Source organism: Phlebotomus papatasi, chromosome 1 (genome assembly GCF_024763615.1).
Source record: "Phlebotomus papatasi isolate M1 chromosome 1, Ppap_2.1, whole genome shotgun sequence".
NCBI classification, from domain to species: domain Eukaryota; kingdom Metazoa; phylum Arthropoda; class Insecta; order Diptera; family Psychodidae; genus Phlebotomus; species Phlebotomus papatasi.
Window position 1 is genome coordinate 22303484 of NC_077222.1, and position 21987 is coordinate 22325470.

The following is a 21987-nucleotide window of genomic DNA, read 5'->3' on the forward strand; positions in this document are numbered from 1 at the left end:
TCGAAATTCTCACTGACTAATCAAATCCTCCAAGCAAAATGTACCAACACTGCTAAATTTAATAAAACACCAAATTCCGACTTACTTCAAGGTTTTATTAATATTCAATACAGTTCAATAAAAAGAATTCATTTTCGGATTTATTTTTAAAAGTTTTTCAGGCGGTTTTTTAAAGAGAAATTAAAAAAAATTGTGGAAGAGTAGCGGAAATCTAGTTCTTAACATGCCTCAGCTCCACCTCAAACACCAATGTCGAATTGGGTGGAATGACTGGAGGAGATCCCTTGCTGCCGTAAGCCATTTGTGGTGGGCATGTGATCCTCCTCTTGCTACCAACCTTCATTCCCGCAACTCCAATATCCCAGCCACGGATCACTTCGCCTCGACCAAGGTTGAATTTGAAGCCATTGCCACTTTTGCACGAGTCGAAGACTTTATTGTTGGACTTGAGGCGGCCTTCGTAGTAAACCTGCGGAGAAATTATCAAAATTGAGCTTCTGCAACAAAAATCACAAAAATCGTAGCTAAATTGATTTTGCGATTTTTAATTGACAGAATCTAAATTTTTGAATGAATTGTTGCCAGATTTGAATGATCTTGGGCTCAAATAAAAGGTATTGGAAAAGGGAACTTACAAGAGCGCCATCAATAGGGGAAAGTGCTCTCCCTTCGAACGTTCATGCCTTCGAATAATGTGAATTTCTTTTGTTTTTCGTAAGAGATTTTCACTAAATTATCACAGAATTATCAACAATTGATGATAATCCGGATTAATAGAAATGTGTAAATCTCTTTGGAAAACTAAAAGAAAATTCACATTATTCGAAGGCATGAACGTTCGAAGGGAGAGTACTTTCCCCTATAAAATTTTGATTAATTTGAATTTTGGGAATTTGTGAAAGGTTTTTGGGAATCATTTTAGGAAAACAAGAAATTTAGCCTCTGAAATCTTAGTTCTAGAATTTGAAATCTAGAAATCAACACGGTTTGTGTCTTGGATTTCACGATTCCTAGACATTTGATCTATTTGACAGATCTTAATGATATTTGGTTTCAGAATTGAATCTATCATCTTTTTTAGCTGGAAAACTATTGTGACATCGAAGTCTTAAAACAACGAAAAATATAAAAAAAATAAAGAAAACTGAAAAAGAAAATTATACACAAAAAATCAATAAGCTGAGACACGAATCAAAATATTTAAACTGACTGATATTGTCACAGAAAAAAGGCTGAGAAATCAATCCATGGAAATGTTTCAGGCTTGCGTTAAACCTTAGGGCCCAAATAGACTCAGGCTGATCCTCCAGAATATTTTTTGTAGAAAAAATTTGTAGTAAAGATTTATCCCAAATTGTCATACAACGAAGGCTTACGATCATCGATTAGAAATCCTTTGCATAAATTTCTTTTACCTAATCCTTTACTACTAAATTTTATACGCTATATGCTCGAGGATCAGCCTGAGTCTATTTGGGGCCTTACACGGTAAGGTAACTGACAATACATTCGTTACCATTTTAGCTTTTATGGCCCGAGGTGCAATGGAACCTCATCAGACCAGGTAAAAAATTTCCATGTGGATAATATGTTTTAACTCTCGTACATCGAGAATATCGCACCTGCCTAGAACCGATTTTCCGGCAGTTTTCCAAGGTAATCATTTGTTTTTACTAATTGGTGTGTGTTCCAGCTCAAAATCTTTAATTTTAACTACCATTGTAATTCATTCTTATAATATCCCTAACAAGTTTTAATTTTAAATTTGTCCAGAAATTGTACTTCTTTATAATGTAATGCACTCAAGGGAAAATTTAATAAACTGAACAAAAGCGATTATCTGCAGGAAAACCGCCATTATTTCACTTTTAGCTAATATTCAAACCATTTAAGTTGCTATATGAATCACTGAGAAAGATTCTTTTATTTTAATGAAGATCTTTTATGCGTAGCCTACTGTAACGATTTTCTCTCTCAGGCTCTCAAAGTATCACAATTATTTCGCTAGTGTGAAAATTTTGAGGTTAAGCTAGATATAACCTCAAATTTTCTAAAGTTCTTAAGGCCTACTTAAAGAATGAACCTTAACACTTTAAAACCCGAGCCGAAAAATCACGTAAAATACCAAACTGCCATAAAATGCCAGCGCTGATATTATCAACAAAAAAGTATTTTTTCGTTCTGTAAGACTTCAAAAACATTTCTAGGACTCATAAATAAATTTTCCATTAAATATTTTCTCTTTTTTTTTGTCATTTTTATATTTTCTGAAAATTGACAAAAAATACCAAGGTGAATTTTTACAGATTTTCGTAGCAAAAAGCCAATTTCCATAGCATTTCCTTTTTCCTAGCAATTTCGCAAGGATTTTAGAACTCATATCAATATGTTTTCCTGAAAAATTTTCAAATTCAAGTAAATTTTACGTAAAATTCCAACAGGAATTTGAAAAAGAAAAACAAGGCGTAACGTGAATTTTCACCTTATTTTTCTCCACAGTACCATTTTACAACAATTCTAGGTCTTATATTACTTAATTTTTAATCATTATTTTAACATTTTCATGTTTTTTTTTAACGATTTTTTCGAATTGTGACAAAACTCATAAAATGTTAACATTTAATATTGAAGAGAATATTGAAACCATTATTTCAATATTCGCCTACACACTGAACAAAACGACTTCAATATTACAAATTATTAAAATACGATTCTAGTCAAACATCGAAAAACTCTTGGAATTAGCATGTTTATGAACAGGAAGATATCTCAGAATATCATCGTAGACAGGACCAGAGATTCTGCTGTATATCTAGCCCAATTCTTCTCAGAAAATCTCACATCTTCTGGGATTTTGTTTTGTATTTTGTCAAGAACACCCAAAATACCCACGTTATAGTCAGAAGATTTCTACTGATTCCTCCAGGAAGTCACAGATCTTCTGAGATTTTCTTCTGTATCTTGTCAAGAACACCCAAAATACCCACGTTAGTCAGAAGATTTCTACTGGTTCCTCCAGCAAATCACAGATATTCTGGGATTTTCTTCTGTATCTTGTCAAGAACACCCAAAATACCCACGTTAGTCAGAAGATTTCTACTGGTTCCTCCAGCAAATCACAGATATTCTGGGATTTTCTTCTGTATCTTGTCAAGAACACCAAAAATACCCACATTAGTCAGAAGATTTCTACTGGGTCCTCCAGAAATCACAAATCTTCTGAGATTTTCTTCTGTATTTTGTCAAGAACACCCAATATACCCACGTTAGTCAGAAGATTTCTACTGGTTCCTCCAGCAAATCACAGATATTCTGGGATTTTCTTCTGTATCTTGTCAAGAACACCAAAAATACCCACATTAGTCAGAAGATTTCTACTGGGTCCTCCAGAAATCACAGATCTTTTGAGATTTTCTTCTGTATCTTGTCAAGAACACCCAATATACGAAAGTTAGTCAGATTTCTCCTGATTCCTCCAGGAAATCACAAATTTTCTGAGATTTTCTTCTGTATCTTGTCAAGAACACCCAAAATACCCAAGTTAGTAAGAAGATTTCTCCTGGTTCCTCAAGGAAATCACAGATCTTCTGAGATTTTCTTTTGTATCTTGTCAAGATCACCCAATATACAAAAGTTAGTCAGAAGATTTCTTCTGGTTCCTCCAGAAATCTGAAAATTCCTGAAAGTTTTCAACTGTTTTTTTCCCACTAAACGAAAGCTAATTAAATTCTCTATACATTTGTGCAATTCGTGTTACCACTTTAGCATAATATTGAATAGAATTCTTACTCTGAAGCTCTAAACTTAAAATTGGAGTAAAATGCCACTTTGGGTTTAATAAAATTTTAGTAAAGATACGCCTTGCTAGATACAACAGACCTCGGAGAATATATTTTTGCATAAGAAATGCACAAAGATTATTTTGGTGAAAAAAAATTGTTTAGGGTAGGGTAAGTGTGCCAAATTCCGGCCAGCTTGCAATTTCGACCACCTTTTTTTTCTCGAATTTCCATTAACTTTTAGATTTTACGTACTCTAGAGATTATACAATGCAAAAGAATAACAAAAACTGTAGCTTCGGCAAACGAGATGACGTGAAAAAGATATTGAAAGAATTTCCGAAACGCAAGAAACTATGAGAATGAAGATGGCCGAAATAAAGCACCAAAGCTATGTCTACATTTTTATTAATTTTAAAATGTATTAAGAATGATTTTAGAGTAAATATAGACGTTAAACTCTTTACAAGGTTCCAAGCAACACTCTTACAAAAGAAAGAATAAAAAAACAATTTGTATTTAAAATAATTCATTTCAAACTTGAGACTTTGACGCTTGCATGCAACTATGCCGAAATTTGGCACACTTACCCTAAGTGTGCCAAATTCTTTCTTCTGAAAGAGTGTTGGTTGGAACCTTGTAAAGAGTTTACCGTCCTTATTTACCCTAAAATCATTCTTAATACACTTTAAAATTAATAAAAATATAGACATAGCTTTGGTGCCCTACTTCGGCCACCTTCATTTTCATAGTTCCTTGCCCTTCGGGAATTCATCCAATATATTTTTCACGTAATTTCGTTTGTCGAAGCTACACTTTTTGTTATTCTTTTGCATTGTATAATCTCTAGAGTACGTAAAATTTAAAGGTTCATGGAAATTCGAGGAACAAAAAATGTGGCCGAAATTGCAATCTGGCCGGAATTTGGCACACTTAGGGTAAAGTGATATAATTTGGAATTAGTGTTATAAGTTGGACAATTCGCCGGTACAAGTTGGACATGGTTTTTTTCTTGATAAATACAATACAAAATTTGTTTTTAAGCACAAGGAACCAAATTACAAAACTAAAGCATTAAAAATATACAAATAAAAATGAAGTATTAAATTTATCAAGACAAAAAGCCCTGTCCAAATTGTACCATTGTCCAACTTGTACCACTGTCCAACTTGTACCACTTTACCCTACCCTAATTTCCCAAAAATACAACAAAATGATTTTATTTTACTTGGAAATTCCTAAATTTGTTTTGAAATTAGCTTTTGGGTCGAAAATTAGGAAATTAAAGCTGATGAGTAAAAGCTTTGTAGGTTATGTCATGATGAACATAAATTCACTCATTTTTTTTAAAATTTTTCTTTTGATTAAAATAAATGAAATAGACACAAAACGAAGCCAAAAATTATTCTAATGGCTCGGGCACACCTTTTAAATCAAGAAAATTTCATGAAGTCGAATTTCGGATCCCCTTCTTTCTCACATGTTTTGCATATGTCTATCTCATTCTCTCGCACTCTTCTTTTTCTCTTAAACATCACTCCAAATTAAATTTAGCTCAATCGAATTTGATATGCGAAAGAATGAGATAGTCATATGCAAAACATGGTTTCGAATTTCGATTTCATCAAATTTTCCTGATTTAAAAGGTGTGCCGGAGCCATAAGGAATTGGGATTTCTCTAAAGACATCAAAGGACAAGATGGAGAAGGTAAAGGGGATTTTTTTTGCAAACTGATAAACCCTTTCGAACTACAAAATCGCAAATAAAATTGTTGCATCGTTTATTTTAGCGTTTAATTGAACTTACCGCGACTTTCTTGTTTGTCTTGGCTTCTGGTCCGTCGCCGACTTTGAGATCCTCAATCATCACACCACCCTGCAGAGTTTGCTTCTTGCCGCCCTTCTGCTGCTTCTCCTGGTTCTTTTGCTGATTCTGCTGTTTCTCCTGGCTCTTTTGCTGATTCTCTTTTTGCTCTTTCTTCTTCTGCTGCTTCAGCTCTTTCTTCGTGACCACGCCGTTCTCAAATCCATTTTGTTTGGGCTCAACTTTCTGTTTTTTCTTCGGCTGAACTACCTCTTCCTCCTTCTCATCGTCATCTGACTCTTCGTCATCGTCATCTTCATTATCCATCTCCAATTCCATGTCCTCATCATCGTCATCGTCATCATCATCGTCGTCGTCGTCGTCTTCATCATCGTCATCGTCATCATCATCGTCGCTGTCTTCCTCGTCCTTCTTCTTGGATTGTTTAATCACGAGTTTCGTATTCTTGTCCATTTCAATTGGAACCAAAGGTGGCGCTCGAAGGTCTTCATCATCGGAAACATCCTCAGATTCTTCACCTTCCGCTTCATCATCCTGTCCCATGAAATCACTGTCAGGAAGCATGTAGCCGGTGAGATGAATGGTTCCTGAGCCAATGGTGCAGAATGCAATCTTCGTGCCCTCAGAGAATTGCAGGTCAAGTGGATGCTGTGGATGGTCTTTGCTGAGGGTGCAGAGGACGACTGTGTTCTTATCAACTGTCAGCGTGAGCTGTGTCCCTTCCTGGCCACATGTCCGTAGATCCAGGGCGGCATTTGACAGTTGATAGTCCTTCTCCACTGTCTGGGAGTACTTTTTATTTGGCGTGAGGACAAGGCCTGTGCGGAAAATTGTGAAATTCAGAAAAATCCCCTCACCAAATGCCGGATAGCCCACGTGGTGATGCCCACAGAAATCCCCAATTTTCTCAATGATACTCACCGAAAACCATCTTGATGATTACTTCTGACTATCGTAGTAGGACTAGGGAACAACTTGTAGTACGTCTTTTGTCAATTTACAATTAAATTTTTGAGTTTTTTCACAGGAAAAATCAGAGTAAAAACGCGTCTTCAACACGGCGTGTTCAGGAATGAAATGAACCCAAAAATTCCAGAATGGCGGAAAAATGACCTAAAACTGACAATGGGCAGCGTGACAGTCAAATTTTCGCGCCAAACAGCTGATCCATAACCTCAAACGCGTATTTGATCTCCGGAACCTCTCTGTGGTTTCTGTATCTATCTCGGATTCCCAGCAACGATTCCCAGAGCCCTGTCAGCCATGCCCAGTGACACAAGTAGCAGCAATTCAGAGGGAACTCCAATTCGCCGGTCTCAGAGACCCCGAAGACCAAATAAAAAGTACTTTCCCGATGGGACTTCCTCAGAAACCGATCGCTCGGGGTATTCCAAGGAATCAATTGTTGAGGACTGTGACATCTCGGTGTTGTGTCTGGAATCCCCGGAGCATGCAGTCAAGGCTAGTGAGCTCTTTGACGAAGAAGAGGATGTGGCAGGAGGCAACATTTACACCTTCAAGACGCCAAAAAAGAGGAATGCTCTGTCCCTGATGGCAGCTAGTGCTGTAGGATCTCCCAGGACACCCAAATCCTCAAACACAGATGCACCCAAGACCCCAGGAACGGGCAGAAGGAGTACCATAGGAAAAGAGACACAGCTGGGAAAGACACCGCAGCATATTCGAGCGAAAGTGAAGAAACGTAAGTGAAAGTATACCCAAGCAGCATAAATTTTAAAGAACTGAATTATTTAAAATATTTTTTAATTGGCTTAAAAAAATAATAAAAAATAATCGGAACGTAGTTAGGTATAAATCAATATAAAATTATGAAAAGGAGATTTACAAAAAATATAACTTGTTATGCTACAACCTTCTAATTTGTGATTAAGTACAAAAAAGGATTAGAAAAAATAACTTAACCAATTCAGTCAATGTACCAGAAATACTTGAAATAGATTGTTCATATTTTGGAATTAGTTTCATACAGATAAATAGATGATTTTTTTGAAAAGAAAAAAAATCATGGGGCGCGGGGAACCGAGGGGTTACTCATAAGAAAAGAAATTGGCTTGCGTTTCTCGTTTCCAGAAACACGAGGAATGTTTCTCCGTTTCTGTTTCTATCGCTAAAAAATTGTGTTTCTCTCATTTCTTGGTGTGTTTCCTCGTTTCCAGCATGTTTCTCATGTTTCCAGTTATGTTTCTTCGTTTCTAACCATGTTTCCTCGTTTCTAGTTGTGTTTCCCCGTTTCCAGTCGTGTTTCTCGCGTTTGTAGTTGTGTTTCTCCGTTTCCATGCATATTTCCTTGTTTCTACTTTGTTTCTATCCAAATTTTTATCCAGACATTTAAATCCGTAATTTTCTTTCAAATTTGAATAGTTTTATCGAATTTTTCTTCCCAATGCAGAAAAGTGCCCAACTAAACACATGTAGGGGTAGGCTTTCCCCGTTCGCACATACGCTACCTTCAAACACTTCATATTTCTCCCATATTCCTTTGTGAATCTCACATATGGCGGTATGACCTTATATCTTATTTAAACTGCGCTATTTTTGTTACATTTGTTAATTTTTGAGTGTCCTGAGTACATAGCGAGTCTTCTGGTGAGGGGGGTTCGGCCAGGGTTCGGGGACTCAAAGGTCAGGAGTGATTGTCTGTACCACTCACTTTTTGTAAACGCAATTCCCAGTGACATGCGTAGGTCCGCGGATGGGATTCGGCAATTTTTTCGCGTCCAAGCTAAATGAATCTTAAGGAAACATCATTTTTTCTTTTTTCTGTCTCTTGTATTTTTCTTTTAACCTCTTTATCGTCTTTTGTTATTTTTCTTTTAATTTTTTTCTCTATAACAATTGTAAGAGGGATGAACCCTATTTTATGTTTAAAAATAAATATTCTATTCTATTCTACATTTTATTCTATTCTGTATAAGATTTATCAATTTGAAATGGACAAAAAAAAAATCAGATATTCCAGGCGCTTACGCAACTGCATGCGTTTTTCTGCTAGTTCTTAAAACTTTACTATAATTTTACATATTTTCGACCATTTTAGAACCTTTAATTTTTGTTTTATGGACAAACAAATCAGTTTTGTAGAATCGAAGATATAATTACTTAACCATCAAAAATAGGCAACAATTTTAATGTCGAGGTGAATGGCGTGTAAATAAGAAATACATAAATAAAAACTGATAAGAAATGCATAAATCAAAAAATAAGAAATAAAGAAAAACCCTGACTAAAAAGACTAAAAACTAACTTCAACATTATTCGAAATCACGTAAAATCTAAGTCAAAGGGTTTAATCAAGAATCTCTTTAAGATAATCCTTTATAAGTCTCATTCGTTATTTTTACTACTTTTGCTTACAAAGCCTAAAAAGTAATATTAGAGGAGACCGATTTATAATTCATAAAAATTGTTGTACCAGGCTGATAAATATTTTAATATTTCGGAACTTATTAACATCAAATGAATATTGATTTGCTTAGGGTAAATGTCCTAATTCAAAACCATTTCCCGACGCTTTAACTTTGACAGAAGATTCAACACATTAAGTTCATATTTTTTCTGAAGAGAATTACATAAATTTGCTCCTTGACTCTTCCAGAATGTGAAAATTTAGTGAAAATTCATTAGATATAATTTGAAAACTTCTTAAATACATGAAAAATACGCGAGCGTAAAATGCTTCTATTGGAAAGATATTAATCCAATTGGAGACAAGGGAAAGTTTCTAATTGGAGACAAAGAGTGTAAGTGAAACCGCAACGAAAGGCTTCCAAAAACTCGTGGAGTTGCTCCTGTTTGCAGGATTTGTTCTTATTCCTGGTCTTTTCTCCTTTCCCATCTAAAACAATCAGAAAATCTCTCCAAAAAATTATATTTTCGGGGTTTCCTATTGAAGCATTTGCAGACACTTCAGAAAAAACTTTTTTGTTCACGAAATAAGTAATTATTTCATTTGAAAACTTCACGTACCGTTAACAATAAATATTAGCACTTAATTTAACTAAAATTAGCCAGAAATATGACATAAATGTTAAAGAAAACGAATAAATAACAGTCACCTCATTGTGTTTTTCATTGGAAAACATGGTCAATCGATGAAAAATTCGATGGTGAAAAGGTACACTTTTAATTTTTCTGAGAAATTAACAAATTAAAATTTGTGAATATGAATTGATTTTCGCTTTATTGGGAGCAAAATTAACTAAATAATGAAACTGACGTATAGAAAATATATAAATATAGTATTTTAGTACTGTAGTTATCATGAAAAGTGACGTTTCCATTTGGAGTAGCGAAAAATTTCCATTTGGAGCAGGTTTTGAATTAGCTTAATTTACCCTAAACAGTTCCGATTTCGTTGATTTTATAACCATAAAACAGTCATATTTGTAAAAATTTCGCAAGTTACCAGCAATTAATAATTCATAGCATATTGAACAATTTTCATTATTAAAATTTAACATAATTTCTAGAAAATTTCGAAGTTTAAAAGTAGAAAAAAAAAATTCTTTTATTTTTTATGTATATTTTTTTTATTTATTTAGATTTTATAAAATTTCGTTGTCTGACACGCGAAATTATTTTAGAAACATTTCTATTTGCAAATAAATGGAATAGATTTTCGCTTTATTTGGAGCAAAATTAACTAAATAATGAAACTAAATACATAAATAGTAATTTAGTACTGTATTTAACATGAAAACCATGACGTTTCCATTTGGAGTAGCGAAAACTTTCCATTTGGAGCAGGTTTTGTATTAGTTAAATTTACCCTAACTCATTTCCATTTTTTCTGACAAGGGTTTCTGGTATCTCGGATTTCGCGAGGCAAAAGTGAGTTTCTCGATGCAAATCTTAGATTTCTTGGGTTTCACGAAGCGTTTCTCGGACAATTGATAAGGGTTTCTCAATATGAGTTACCCCTTGGCTAAAAGGGAATCGTAAAGTACAAAAAAAATCAGTGATTTTTTTTTACGAATTAAAAAAAATGTTACTTGGGATGTGCTCTACTTAATCCGGTTTCTGGTCCATAAATTCCATGCTGATCAATGTGATACATCCGGCCGTGATCGTCTAGTGGTTAGGACATCTCGTTGTGGCCGAGAAAGCCCAGGTTCGACTCCTGGTCATGGCACGCAGTATCCATGGATTTTTTTTCTAAATTTCCCGCAGGTCTAAACAGGATCATCGAGAGCTCGTCGGAGTATTCGGAAAGTGAAGAATCCTCTGAGGAAACTAGCTCAGAATCGAGTAGTTTGGAATCAGAGGAAGAGAACGAGCCAAAGACTCCCAAAAGAAGGATGGTCAGGAAAGTTGCTCCAACCCTTACAGCTCCTATTACTCCATCTACCCGGAGACGCAATCTCAGACCAAAGGCTGAAGCTCAGTACTGCCTCAAGAGTGACAATTACTTCAGCAGTCACTCAGCCAAAGGGAAATCTCTTACATCTGACCACACTCTGGAACGTTTGAAGACTCCACGGCTTCCTCATGCTGAGATGACGAAGCTCTTGAGGGCTGTGGAGCTTCCGGAGGAACATGAGAATGCCATTAGAGAGCTTCAGAATGACTACAAAACCTTCTTTAGGAAGTGGCTGTTTATCCTCAGTGAGGGATTCAATCTTCTGCTGTATGGATTGGGATCCAAGAGGAACCTCATGAATGAATTCCATCGGGATGTGCTTCAGGATCAGCAGGTTCTTGTTGTCAATGGATTTTTTCCTAGTTTGACAGTTAAGGATATTCTAAGCAGTATTTGCGAGATTCTGGAACTTGATTCCCTTCCCAGTTGTCCTCATGAGGCTGTTCAGGTGATTGAGAAGGAGATGGTGGAGATTGAGGAGGGACATCTCTTCCTCATTGTCCACAATCTCGAAGGAGCGATGCTGAGAAATGGCAAAGCTCAGAGTGTTCTAAGCCAGTTGGCTAAGATTCCAAAGATTCATCTTATCGCCTCGATAGACCATATTAACACGGCTCTGCGTAAGTTCTGGATGGTCTTTGTCAGCCGGTCAAATCTCATTCTGTATCTTTTCAGTGTGGGATCACTCCAAACTGAGCAATTACAACTTTACTTGGTGGGATGTCACCTCAATGCTTCCCTATGCTGAAGAAACGGCTTTTGAGAACTCCCTGATGATCCAAAACTCCGGAGCTCTGGCCCTGTCTTCGCTGAAGAGTGTCTTTCAGTCCCTGACCACCAATGCCAAGGGTGTCTTCATGCTGATTGTCAAGAAGCAGCTGGAAAATCGCGGGAATTCCAACTATCCGGGAATGCAGTTCAAAGATCTCTACAGTTCCAGTCGTGAGGCTTTCCTTGTGAGTTCCGATCTGGCGCTCAGGGCTCAACTGACGGAGTTGCTGGATCACAAAGTGGTGAAGATGAAGCAGGGCATCGATGGAGGAGAGTATCTCAGTATTCCCATTGAGGGAAGTCTGTTGCAGCAGTTTCAGCAAGAAAATCAAATTTGAATTTGACTGTCAAGCTTTTGGGGAAGATTAAACGTCACTTCCGGGTGGGCTGATTCTTTTTTGTTTACTCCGTCATTTGCCGGACAATCTTCAGTAAAATACAATCTTTGCGTGAAATATGAGTGGTTTGAGTGTGGCAGCTGGTAAAAAAGTCCTCCTAAATTCTGGGTATCAGATTCCCTTGATTGGTTGTAAGTGTCCTTAAATTTAGCCCCGGGAAGAAGTTTCTCATCCTAGCACCTTCCAGTAGGAACGTACCTTATCACCGATGCTAGAGAAGTTCACAATGCCCTTGACTATGCCTTTTCTTCGGGGTATCGCCTGATAGACACAGCAACAGTTTACAGGAATGAGAAAGAAATTGGAGATGCTCTGAAAGTTCTCCTGCCCAAGCACAATCTCTCCCGGGAGGACGTTTTTATTGTGTCCAAGTTTATCCCTGAAGCAAGGGACGAGGATTTCGTGGTGAAGACCATTGAGGCTTCTCTGAACAAACTACAGCTCGATTACATTGATCTGTACTTGATTCACTGGCCAGCTGCTAAGGGGATTCCCATGCAAAGTCCGGAACATCCAAAGTACCGAGATATTGCATGGAAGGGTCTCGTTAGTGCGCAAAAGAAGGGTATTTTAAGGTCAATTGGCGTCTCAAACTATCTCGAGAAGCATTTGAAGGAACTTCAGGAGAATTCTCACGGGATTCTTCCGGCTGCCAATCAAGTCGAGTGGCATCCTCACTATCATTCTCCCGACGACTTGCTGGACTACTGCCAGAAGCAGAACATTTTCTTCCAGGCTTATTCGTCGTTTGGCGGAGGGAAGGGAGCCCTGACCTTGGATCCAATTGTCCAGTCAATTGCCAAGAAGTTGGGGAAAACTAGCTCGCAGGTAAGACTTTCCGGAACTTTAATGCTATTTAATGCTAAAGCTTTTGAGGGCTGTTGAAGTTTATTAAAAGTCCCTGGTCTATTCCGTCTTTTCCTGTTAAGAGCTTTAACCTTGAATGTCTTTAAAATTGATGTTTAGGGTAAGTGTGCCAAATTCCGGCCAGCTTGCAATTTCGGCTACCTTTTTGTTCCTCGAATTTCTATGAACTTTTAGATTTTACGTACTCTAGAGATTATACAATGCAAAAGAATAACAAAAACTGTAGCTTCGACAAACGAGATGATCTGAAAAAGGCATTGGAAGAATTCCTGAAGGGCAAGGAACTATGAGAATGAAGGTGGCCGAAATAGGGCACCAAAGCTATGTCTATATTTTTATTCATTTTAAAATGTATTAAGAATGATTTTAGAGTAAATAAAGACGGTAAACTCTTTACAAGGTTAGGTTCCAAGCAACACTTACAAAAGAAAGAATAAAAAATCAATTTGTATTTAAAATATTACATTTTAAACTTGAGACTTTGACGCTTGCATGCAACTATGCCGAAATTTGGCACACTTACCCTAACCCTTTAACGACGAGACACTTTTTACGGACTGAAAATCAACAATTAAAATTAAACTGAGAAACATAATCAATGATAAGTTTTACATCTAACCTTGGAAAGTCCAACAGAGTCTGATTCGGTGTATTTTTATCCTCTATGAACGATAGGGATAAAAATAATGAAATAATGAAAAATATTACGTATGAGTATTGTAGTTTTTATTACCAAAAGGGTTTTGCTTAAAAAATATTAGAAGTATAAAAAATAAATAAAATCAATTATGAATTTGAGAATTTAAAAATTCGCCATTTTTGAGCTTAAATATTTACTACATAGCAAATAGCTAGAGACTTGCAAAAAATATCCTAGATTCCTTCAACCTTCTATTTTTCAATTACGTACAAACATTATAAAAATAACTATAGGTAGTCGGGAAAAAAATTTTTTCTTTATGGGACATCGGTGTTCCAATCGTCCTTAAAGGGTTAAATAAAATTTATTGAAGACTTGAACCGGGTTTAGAAAAATCCCTATCATGTTGAATCTATATCAGATTAACACTAAAATTTATCACCTGTGTTGTACATCCCATCAATCGATTTTATACTTAAAATTTACAATTTAGGTTAATTTGCATTTTTTAGGTTATGTAAAAACTAACCCTAAAAAATCAAAGAAGTTGCGTACCAACTAGAAATGCTTGGTTTGTTTTCTAGGTCTGTAGTCTGTATATAAGAATTTTTGATAGTTGAGTAAAGATAAAAGCTTAGTAAAAAGTTTTTTGCAATTCAAAAATAATCATATCCTAACCTCAAAATATCAAAGATTCCTTCTGTTCAAATGTTTCTAAAATTTATGTATAATTTTATAAAATCGACTTACTGAATCCGGATAGAGTGTCTTGGGTATGAATGACATTATTACCTCCCAAAATTCGAACAATATTTTCAAAAATAATAAAATTTATGTGAGGTTAAATTGCACTTTAAATCAAAATTCCCGTATTTTCTCAGAAGTGTTCATGGGAACGTATTTTCTTTTAAATATTGAGGGACTAGCAGAAAAATATGATTTTCAATCATTTATAACACGATTTTTTTTAAAACATAACCTCACATTTGACATTTTTAATCAATCCCCGCCGTACGAATTTGAGAGATTCACATTTAAGAGACTCTGCGTCTACTCCATAATAAAGATAAATAAGGAACCATTTTTTTTATCTTATTCTAATAGGTCAGTAAGAACAGATTTAGGTTATGCTAAACTTAACCTCATTTCAAGGCATAAAGCGTGGTATATAATTTGTGAATAATTTTGTAGAAGAAACTTTAATCGATACCTAAACGCCCACAACAAAAAGAATAAAAAAATTATTTCGGTTTTTCAATTTTACTTTTCTTTTAATTTCTAACCTTAAAAACTTAACAGATGCTGGCTGAGCTGCTGGATATTTATAATTCTGAAAAAGAAAATATTGTTGACTTCTTTTTAAATACTAAAATGAAATTCATTAAAATGTTGTTAGATGCAACTTCTAAATTTTTCTTAAACTATCTTATTTTTGAGGTTAAGTCATATATAACCTTAAATTCTATAAAATAATAACATGCCACTACCAAATAAAGAGAATTAGCCTTCCGCAATTTTTCCTTGAATTGAACAATCACTACTTTTTTGTGACATCTTGAAAACTCTTACTTTATTTACAAATAGGGTAAAGTGGTACAAGTTGGACAGTGGTACAAGTTGGACAATGGTACAATTTGGACAGGGCTTTTTGGCTTGATAAATTTAGTACTTCATCTTTATTTGTATATTTTTAATGCTTTACTTTTATAATTTGGTTCCTTGTGCTTAAAAACAAGTTTTGTACTGTATTTATCAAGAAAAAAGCCATGTCCAATTTGTACCGGCGAATTGTCCATTCGAAATTATATCACTTTACCCTAGATATATTTTTAAAATAATTTTGCGTTTACACCACGAAATTTTATTTATTTATTTTTTGAAATTAAAAAAAATATATATAAATATAAATTTAAAAAAAAATTATATAATTTTTTTCGCTTTTAGATTTCGAAATTTTCTAGAAATATGTTGAAAATATTAATAACGAAATTTGTTCAAAATCCTACACTGACAAAAAACGGGGGTGCGATTAACTTTTTTTCGTCATAATTTTAACACTTTTTAGGTGTAAAAATATATCAACCACATAAGAAATATATCAACATTTTTTAATGTTAATTTTACATCTCTTTAAGTGTAAAATTAACATAAAATAGGGTAACTTTAACCCCTATTACACCTAGAAAGCATAATATTTACACCGATTTCGGATCAATACTGCAGGGTAAAATTAATATTTCCCGAATGTTATTTTAACTTTTTCGGATTTCTCTCAGTGTATGAATTAATTTAATGCTGGTAGGGTAATGTAGGGTATTTTGGAATCATGTCTCATTTGGAACTTTGAGATTTCCTAACAGTTTTAGATGGCAAAAGAAAAAAAACAACGAAGAAGTATTTCGAATGTAAAGTATCGTACTTCATGGTTTTTCTTTTTATCTTTGACCATCTGAAACAGTGAGAAAATCTCAAAATTCCAAAATAGGCATGATTCCAGATAACCCCATCTTACTCTAACTTGCGAAAATTTTCCAAATTTTCACAGTTTTTGGTTATAAAATCAATGAATTCGGAACTGTTTAATCTTTAACCACTCGTCAAAGTTGAAAAAAAATACGGTTTAGATATTTTGGAAATTTGTTCAAAAGAAATATCAGAGGAATAAAAAAATTATAACATTTACAAAATTACTTTTAAAAAATGGTTGACAAATGGACTAAAAAATATGTTGAGATTTTAAGTTCTTTTTTTTATCTTTTTGTCTTTTTATCTTTTATATCTTATTTTTTCTATCAATTTCATTTTTAATAATAATTTAATAATAAATAATTTGTTTATTAATTGATTTCATTATTGTATTATGCTTTATTATTATATTATTATATAATCAATTAATTAATTTTTTATACAATTAATTAATTAAAATTAATTTAATTAATTTAATAATTCAATTTTTATTATATTAAACATAGTTGTGCATCAGAATTTTTCAGATCATTTCAAGTTCGTCTAATCACCGCTAGTGGTGCTTAGAGCACTTTATGTGTAATGTTTGACAGCCTTGACCTTATTTCCCATGCAGCACATGCTTCGTATTATTCATTTCTTTAAGTAATTCCACGTGCATTGTTCTATCTAAAATTTTATTTCTTTTAGATAAATCAATCACATAAGCTTGAATATTTTTATTATCGGATTTTATACTGCAATTTTATAATAGAGCATCTGTAGGTAAAGAAAATTATTTTTTGAAGGCATATGTAGCGAGGCATTTTTACGATTTTTTGGTTAAAAATGTCTTAGCATAGGGAAAAAACGAGGTTTTAGAAAAAATATCCTGGGTTCGGACATTCGTATAGTTTGTACACTGAGAAAAAAGAGAGTATGATTAACTTTTTTTCCTCATAACTTTAACACTTTTTAGGTGTAAAAATATATCAGCATTTTTTAATGGTAATTTTATACCTTTTTAAGGGTAAAATTAGCATGAAAAAGGGTAACTTTAACCCCTAATACACCTAAAAAGGGTAATATTTACACCGATTTCGGATCAATACTGCAGGGTAAAATAAACATTTCCCGAATGTTATTTTAACTTTTTCGGATTTCTCTCAGTGTAATAATTCACAAGAATTTAATTTTTATCGATACTAAATAAATAAAAAAATAGTTTTCCCAGATTTATCTTTCGGGTACTCAGAGTTCCAAATGATGCGAGAAACTTGAATAAATTTAATCAATTTCGTCAATTTAATTAACTTATAATAAATCTCATTTTATTACTGCTCAGTAAGGCCCACGGTATAAGAAATTGGTTGATAAGTAACGGAGTTATCAGCAATGGAAGTAAGAAAAAGTCAAGCATTTGGTCAAGCGCTGCCGCAATTGTAAGATTGGAATTTTTCGAGAATCGTTGGTATTTTTATTAGAGTTTTAATTTGTTACTAGGGCAAATCTGACCTTTTGGATTTTTTTTGTAACTTTTTAATAATTTTTTTAATTCCCTGCTAAACATCTATGATTATGCTTACAATCAAAAAAAAATATCTCATGGCAAATAATTTCATAAGCATAAAGCAAGTTAACAGAGTAATGCTTGTGTGAAAAATAATCTTAGCTCAAATGATAAACTCACTTTTCTTAAACACACACACAAAAGCAACATCAGAGTCAAAAATCGTAAAATTGTATAAAAGCTCTTTGAAGCTTTCTACACTGTGAGAAATGTTGGAAATTCTTGTCAAAACGGAGTTTTGATGAAAAAAATCTTCCTACAGATACCTCTATAATAAGTGCGAAATTGAACAATACGAATTGCTAATCGGTATAACGTAAATAAACCAAATAAACAAATAATAAATTGTTTTTCGCGTGTTTCCAGTCTGACCCACCTATAAAATTAAAAAGGAAAGAGATATCGACTTACGGTCTTGGATAACCCTCGTAAAATTTCATTAAATCTCGAAACTAATCTCTTTCTTTTCCCCCTCTCTATTCGTTCATTTCCTATACCCTTAAATAGTGAAAAATTAGGTTTTCTATTTTTTTTTTTTGAAAATTAGCCCTAGAGTTTTCAATTATTTTCGGATACTTTTCGTAGTTAGTCTAACTGAACATCTCGTCTCTTTCACCGGAATAATCTCTTAAATTATTCAAGATCAAAGTTCAACCACCATGGAGGGCCTAATTAACAATCGATTAGGTTAAATTTAGATTTATTTGAAATGTCTTTGAATATTCCAAACTCGACTACATCGATCCGAATCGGTAAAGTAACGGTATATTTTTTTAAAAATTAAATTTAATGTTGATGATCTTTAAAATAGTCTTCTTGGTCTATTTTCAACCTCGAGATAATTTTACGATGATTTATAGACAAATTGAAATCTAATATTAACACTAAACCTACCGATATCCGGTCACATTGACCGATTTAAAATTAACACATATTTAAACAGTACAATATCGCTATCAAACTTTATGAATTTCTTAAAATATGCAGGTAATATATTTTTCAATGTTTATATTTTACTTGTTTTTGCTTTTTTCCAAGACAAATTTGTTGAGTATCCTACCCTACCGCGGGTTGTCATTTAATCGGAAAACGACCAAAAACGGTCGGTAGGTTTAGTGTTAAGCTGTTATACTTACCCAAAAAATGTTTAAAAAAAAATTTACGTGGAGTCATTCTTGGAAATTCGAGTGGCTCGCAATGTTTCGGACATTTTTCCACCCCTTTTAATTATTACTATAGGTTTTACTATTATAGCTTTACTATTATTTGTCCACTGTATGGCCTCTACAAACTAAATAATAATTTGGCATATTGAAGCAAATTTTTTACTCTTCGTATAGATAGGAAAAACTGTTAAAATTTCTTAAATATTCCAAATTGTGACGGTTTTTCTCATAGTGTATGTAGCCGTAAATAAAAACCTTATTCAATATTACCTTTTAATATTATTTTTGAAATTTTTTCTTTAATGCAATGTGTGTACGGTACCAGACGAAATCCCGAAAAGTCAATATCCCGAAAGTCGAAATTCCGAACACCAATGTCCCGAAAGCCAAGATCCTGAAAGCTTTAATTCCAAACAGCCAAAATCCAGAGAGTCGAAATTCCGAGAGCCAAAATCCCGAAAACCAAGATCCCGAAATCCTCGATCCCGAAAAACCAAAATCCTGAAAGTCGAAATTCCGAGAGCCAAAATCTCCGAAAGCCAAGATCCTGTAAGCCTTGATCCCGAACACATTGATCCCGAAAAGCAAAATTCCCAAAAAGCCAAGATTCCGAGAGCCAAGATCTCGGAAAGCCAAGATCCTGAAAGCCTTGATCCCGAAAAGCCAAAATCCCGAAAAACCAAGATCCCAAAAGTCTTGATCCCGAAAAGTTAATATTCCGAAAAGCCAAAATCCCGAAAGTCGAAATTTCGAGAGACAAAATTCCGAAAAGCCAAGATTCCGAAAGCCTTGACTTCGAAAAGCCAATATCCTGAAAAGCCAAAATCCCGAAAACCAAAATTCCAATTTGGATCGAAATACCGAATGGATCAAAATTTCGAAAAGCCAAAATCCCGAAAGCTAAAATTCTGATTCTACATATTCTACTAGATTATTAACATAACTTGTCCAATGTAGACAAGTAGGAAGACTATAGTAGCGGATTTCAAGACCTTTCCAATAATACCCTGTTTCTCGTTATTGCTTTGTTAATAAATTTAAAAAAAATGCTGTAAAACTTTTAAAGATGAATCTGCACAGTCGCCATCTTAATTTTTCCAAGCCTATTGCGATCTTTTCAAGCAATTGAAATACATTAGAATTACACCATTTGCTTCAATATTAACCGTCAAGAAAAGCAAAATAATTATGAATAATTGGAGGAAGATAAAGATTCCTCCTGCTGATTGTCCAGGAAATCCTCCTTTTTTTGGTTTCCAGGTGCTTCTTCGCTGGGCAACTCAGCAGAACATTGGAGTAATTCCCAAAGCTCGTTCTCAGCAGCATATCCAAGATAACATCGCGCTGGACTTTATCATTCCTGAAGAGGACATGAAGGCTTTGAGTAACATGGAATATCGTGAGAAATATTCCTGGGATCCAACTACAATCGTCTAAAAAGAATCATCTGCAATTTTCTAATAGCTTTAAGGAGTTTCTGGGGAGGTTTAGTTTCAGGGCACAATGATAGCGAATAAAGTGACAAGGATGTGTGCGGAGTTCTTCGAGAAGAATCTTCCGAAGAGTGGGAAGCCGGTAAGTGAGCGCGAATGGACAGTTTTATGTGGGATTGTGAGGGAATTGGAGGGAAAGATGGAAGTTGTGGCAATGGGAACAGGGACAAAGTGTATAGGGGCTGATCAGATGAGTGAATCCGGGGACATTGTCAATGATAGTCATGCGGAGATTGTGACAAGGAGGGCTTTTTTGAGGTATTTAATGGAACAGATGGTGTTTGCGCGGGAAGGGGAACAGAGTATCTTTGAATTTGGGAAGGAATCTGGGAAGTTTTCCTTGAGGAAAGGATGTAGGTTTCACTTCTTCACGACGCATTCCCCATGTGGCGATGCTAGTATTTTTCCGTTGAGCTTGGGTAAGGAGGAGGAGGATTCTGAGCCAGTGGCGAAGAAGTTGAAGGTTTCCCAGGAAAACTTCACAGGGGGCAAATTGATTGGGAGTCTGGTGGATGATCCTATGGATCAGGCAGTGGGATGTGTAAGAACGAAGCCTGGTCGAGGTGTTGCAACACTTTCGGCTTCGTGCAGTGATAAAATGGCAAGATGGTGTGCATTGGGTGTTCAGGGTGGCTTACTGATGAATATCCTGACCTCGCCCATTTATTTCTCCACGCTCATTTATCCCCAAGACGCGATTTATGACAGAGAAGCCACCGAACGTGCACTCTGGGGTCGTTTTACAAATCATCAAGATATCCCTTCGGACACCTTCAAGCTCCATTGTCCGGAAGTGCACGTGGCAACGGAAAAGACAGGGTTTTCCTTTACAAGACACCCCCTGCATGAGCAGTGTCAACCATGTCCGGCCAGTGTGGTGTGGTGTCGTGTCCGGCACCGTCCGCATGAGGTGGCTGTGGCAGGAAAGCGTCAAGGTGTCACGAAGAAGAAGCTAAAAACACCCGCTGCGAGGCTATTAATTGCCAAGAGGTCCCTATTTGAGCACTACATGTCTACATTTGCACATCCCATTGCCACGGTTCAGGATTTATTGTACCAAGAGGCGAAAGATAAGGAGTACAGGGCAGTGGGACAATGGCTAAAGGAACAGTATTTCCGTGTTTGGCCTAGAAAGGGTGAGAATTACCTCAAATTCACCTGCAAAGATTAATTTTTCAAATGGCTCTAAGACTATTCAACGTGTGGCTAGAACAGGAGCAACACTCCTGCTAAATTTGTGGCTGAAGAAAATGAAATAAATTTGCCTCAAAGTGCTCTGAATGTACCTCAGAAATTTCTCAAGTGTTGTTGCTTTACTTTTTGTGGTTGTTTGGGTAGAGAAATGAGATTAAAAATGTATAAAAATGCATAATAAAAATGCATAATAAAACTGTTTGAGCACTTACAAAAAGAATGGATTTTTTTACCAGATGTTTTTCATAGGCCATTCTGGGGTAAATTAAGGAAATTTATTGCTATAAAGCCAATATTCGATTTTTAAAATAAATATTTTTTTATGTTTGTGCACAAAAGATATTAATTTTCAATTAGTATTTCAATCAAGGGGTGTGTCATTCGAGGAAACCCATGGCAAATGTTTCAGAAACGTTTCACCATTGACATTGCTAAGTTTTAAGAAACTGGAGGAATTCA

General features: G+C 34.9%; 4 protein-coding genes across 4 annotated transcripts; 3 read left to right on the plus strand and 1 right to left on the minus strand.

The window, feature by feature from the left end:
* Nucleotides 1-74: 74 nt before the first annotated feature.
* Nucleotides 75-6742, minus strand: LOC129798230 (46 kDa FK506-binding nuclear protein). Its single transcript, XM_055841267.1, has 3 exons — nucleotides 6526-6742; nucleotides 5587-6422; nucleotides 75-469 (listed from the first exon to the last, which is right to left on the minus strand). The coding sequence occupies exons 1-3, from the start codon at nucleotides 6533-6535 to the stop codon at nucleotides 212-214; spliced, it is 1104 nt and encodes a 367-aa protein (XP_055697242.1). The 5' UTR covers nucleotides 6536-6742; the 3' UTR covers nucleotides 75-211.
* On the plus strand, nucleotides 6743-12210 carry LOC129798195 (origin recognition complex subunit 2). The gene is made up of 3 exons (XM_055841219.1): nucleotides 6743-7306; nucleotides 10795-11604; nucleotides 11660-12210. Exons 1-3 carry the CDS (start codon nucleotides 6868-6870, stop codon nucleotides 12091-12093), a joined length of 1683 nt encoding a protein of 560 aa, XP_055697194.1. The 5' UTR covers nucleotides 6743-6867; the 3' UTR covers nucleotides 12094-12210.
* Nucleotides 12210-21745, plus strand: LOC129798235 (uncharacterized oxidoreductase MSMEG_2408/MSMEI_2347-like). The gene is made up of 3 exons (XM_055841271.1): nucleotides 12210-12284; nucleotides 12341-12981; nucleotides 20102-21745. The coding sequence occupies exons 1-3, from the start codon at nucleotides 12212-12214 to the stop codon at nucleotides 20276-20278; spliced, it is 891 nt and encodes a 296-aa protein (XP_055697246.1). The 5' UTR covers nucleotides 12210-12211; the 3' UTR covers nucleotides 20279-21745.
* Nucleotides 20345-21505, plus strand: LOC129799797 (tRNA-specific adenosine deaminase 1). Its single transcript, XM_055844016.1, has one exon. It carries the CDS (start codon nucleotides 20345-20347, stop codon nucleotides 21503-21505), a length of 1161 nt encoding a protein of 386 aa, XP_055699991.1.
* Nucleotides 21746-21987: the final 242 nt, after the last annotated feature.

What these genes read in the sequence shown, in the direction of transcription:
- LOC129799797 (XM_055844016.1), top strand. Translation starts at nt 20,345, where the DNA reads ATGATAGCGAATAAAGTGACAAGGATGTGTGCGGAGTTCTTCGAGAAG.
- LOC129798230 (XM_055841267.1), bottom strand. An exon ending in AGACAAACAAGAAAGTCGCG is followed by an intron (nt 470 to 5,586) that starts GTAAGTTCAATT and finishes ATTTCTCCGCAG; the next exon opens with GTTTACTACGAAGGCCGCCT.
- LOC129798195 (XM_055841219.1), top strand. Translation starts at nt 6,868, where the DNA reads ATGCCCAGTGACACAAGTAGCAGCAATTCAGAGGGAACTCCAATTCGC. An exon ending in TCGAGCGAAAGTGAAGAAAC is followed by an intron (nt 7,307 to 10,794) that starts GTAAGTGAAAGT and finishes AATTTCCCGCAG; the next exon opens with GTCTAAACAGGATCATCGAG. An exon ending in CCATATTAACACGGCTCTGC is followed by an intron (nt 11,605 to 11,659) that starts GTAAGTTCTGGA and finishes GTATCTTTTCAG; the next exon opens with TGTGGGATCACTCCAAACTG.
- LOC129798235 (XM_055841271.1), top strand. Translation starts at nt 12,212, where the DNA reads ATGAGTGGTTTGAGTGTGGCAGCTGGTAAAAAAGTCCTCCTAAATTCT. An exon ending in TCAGATTCCCTTGATTGGTT is followed by an intron (nt 12,285 to 12,340) that starts GTAAGTGTCCTT and finishes AGCACCTTCCAG; the next exon opens with TAGGAACGTACCTTATCACC. An exon ending in TGGGGAAAACTAGCTCGCAG is followed by an intron (nt 12,982 to 20,101) that starts GTAAGACTTTCC and finishes TTTGGTTTCCAG; the next exon opens with GTGCTTCTTCGCTGGGCAAC.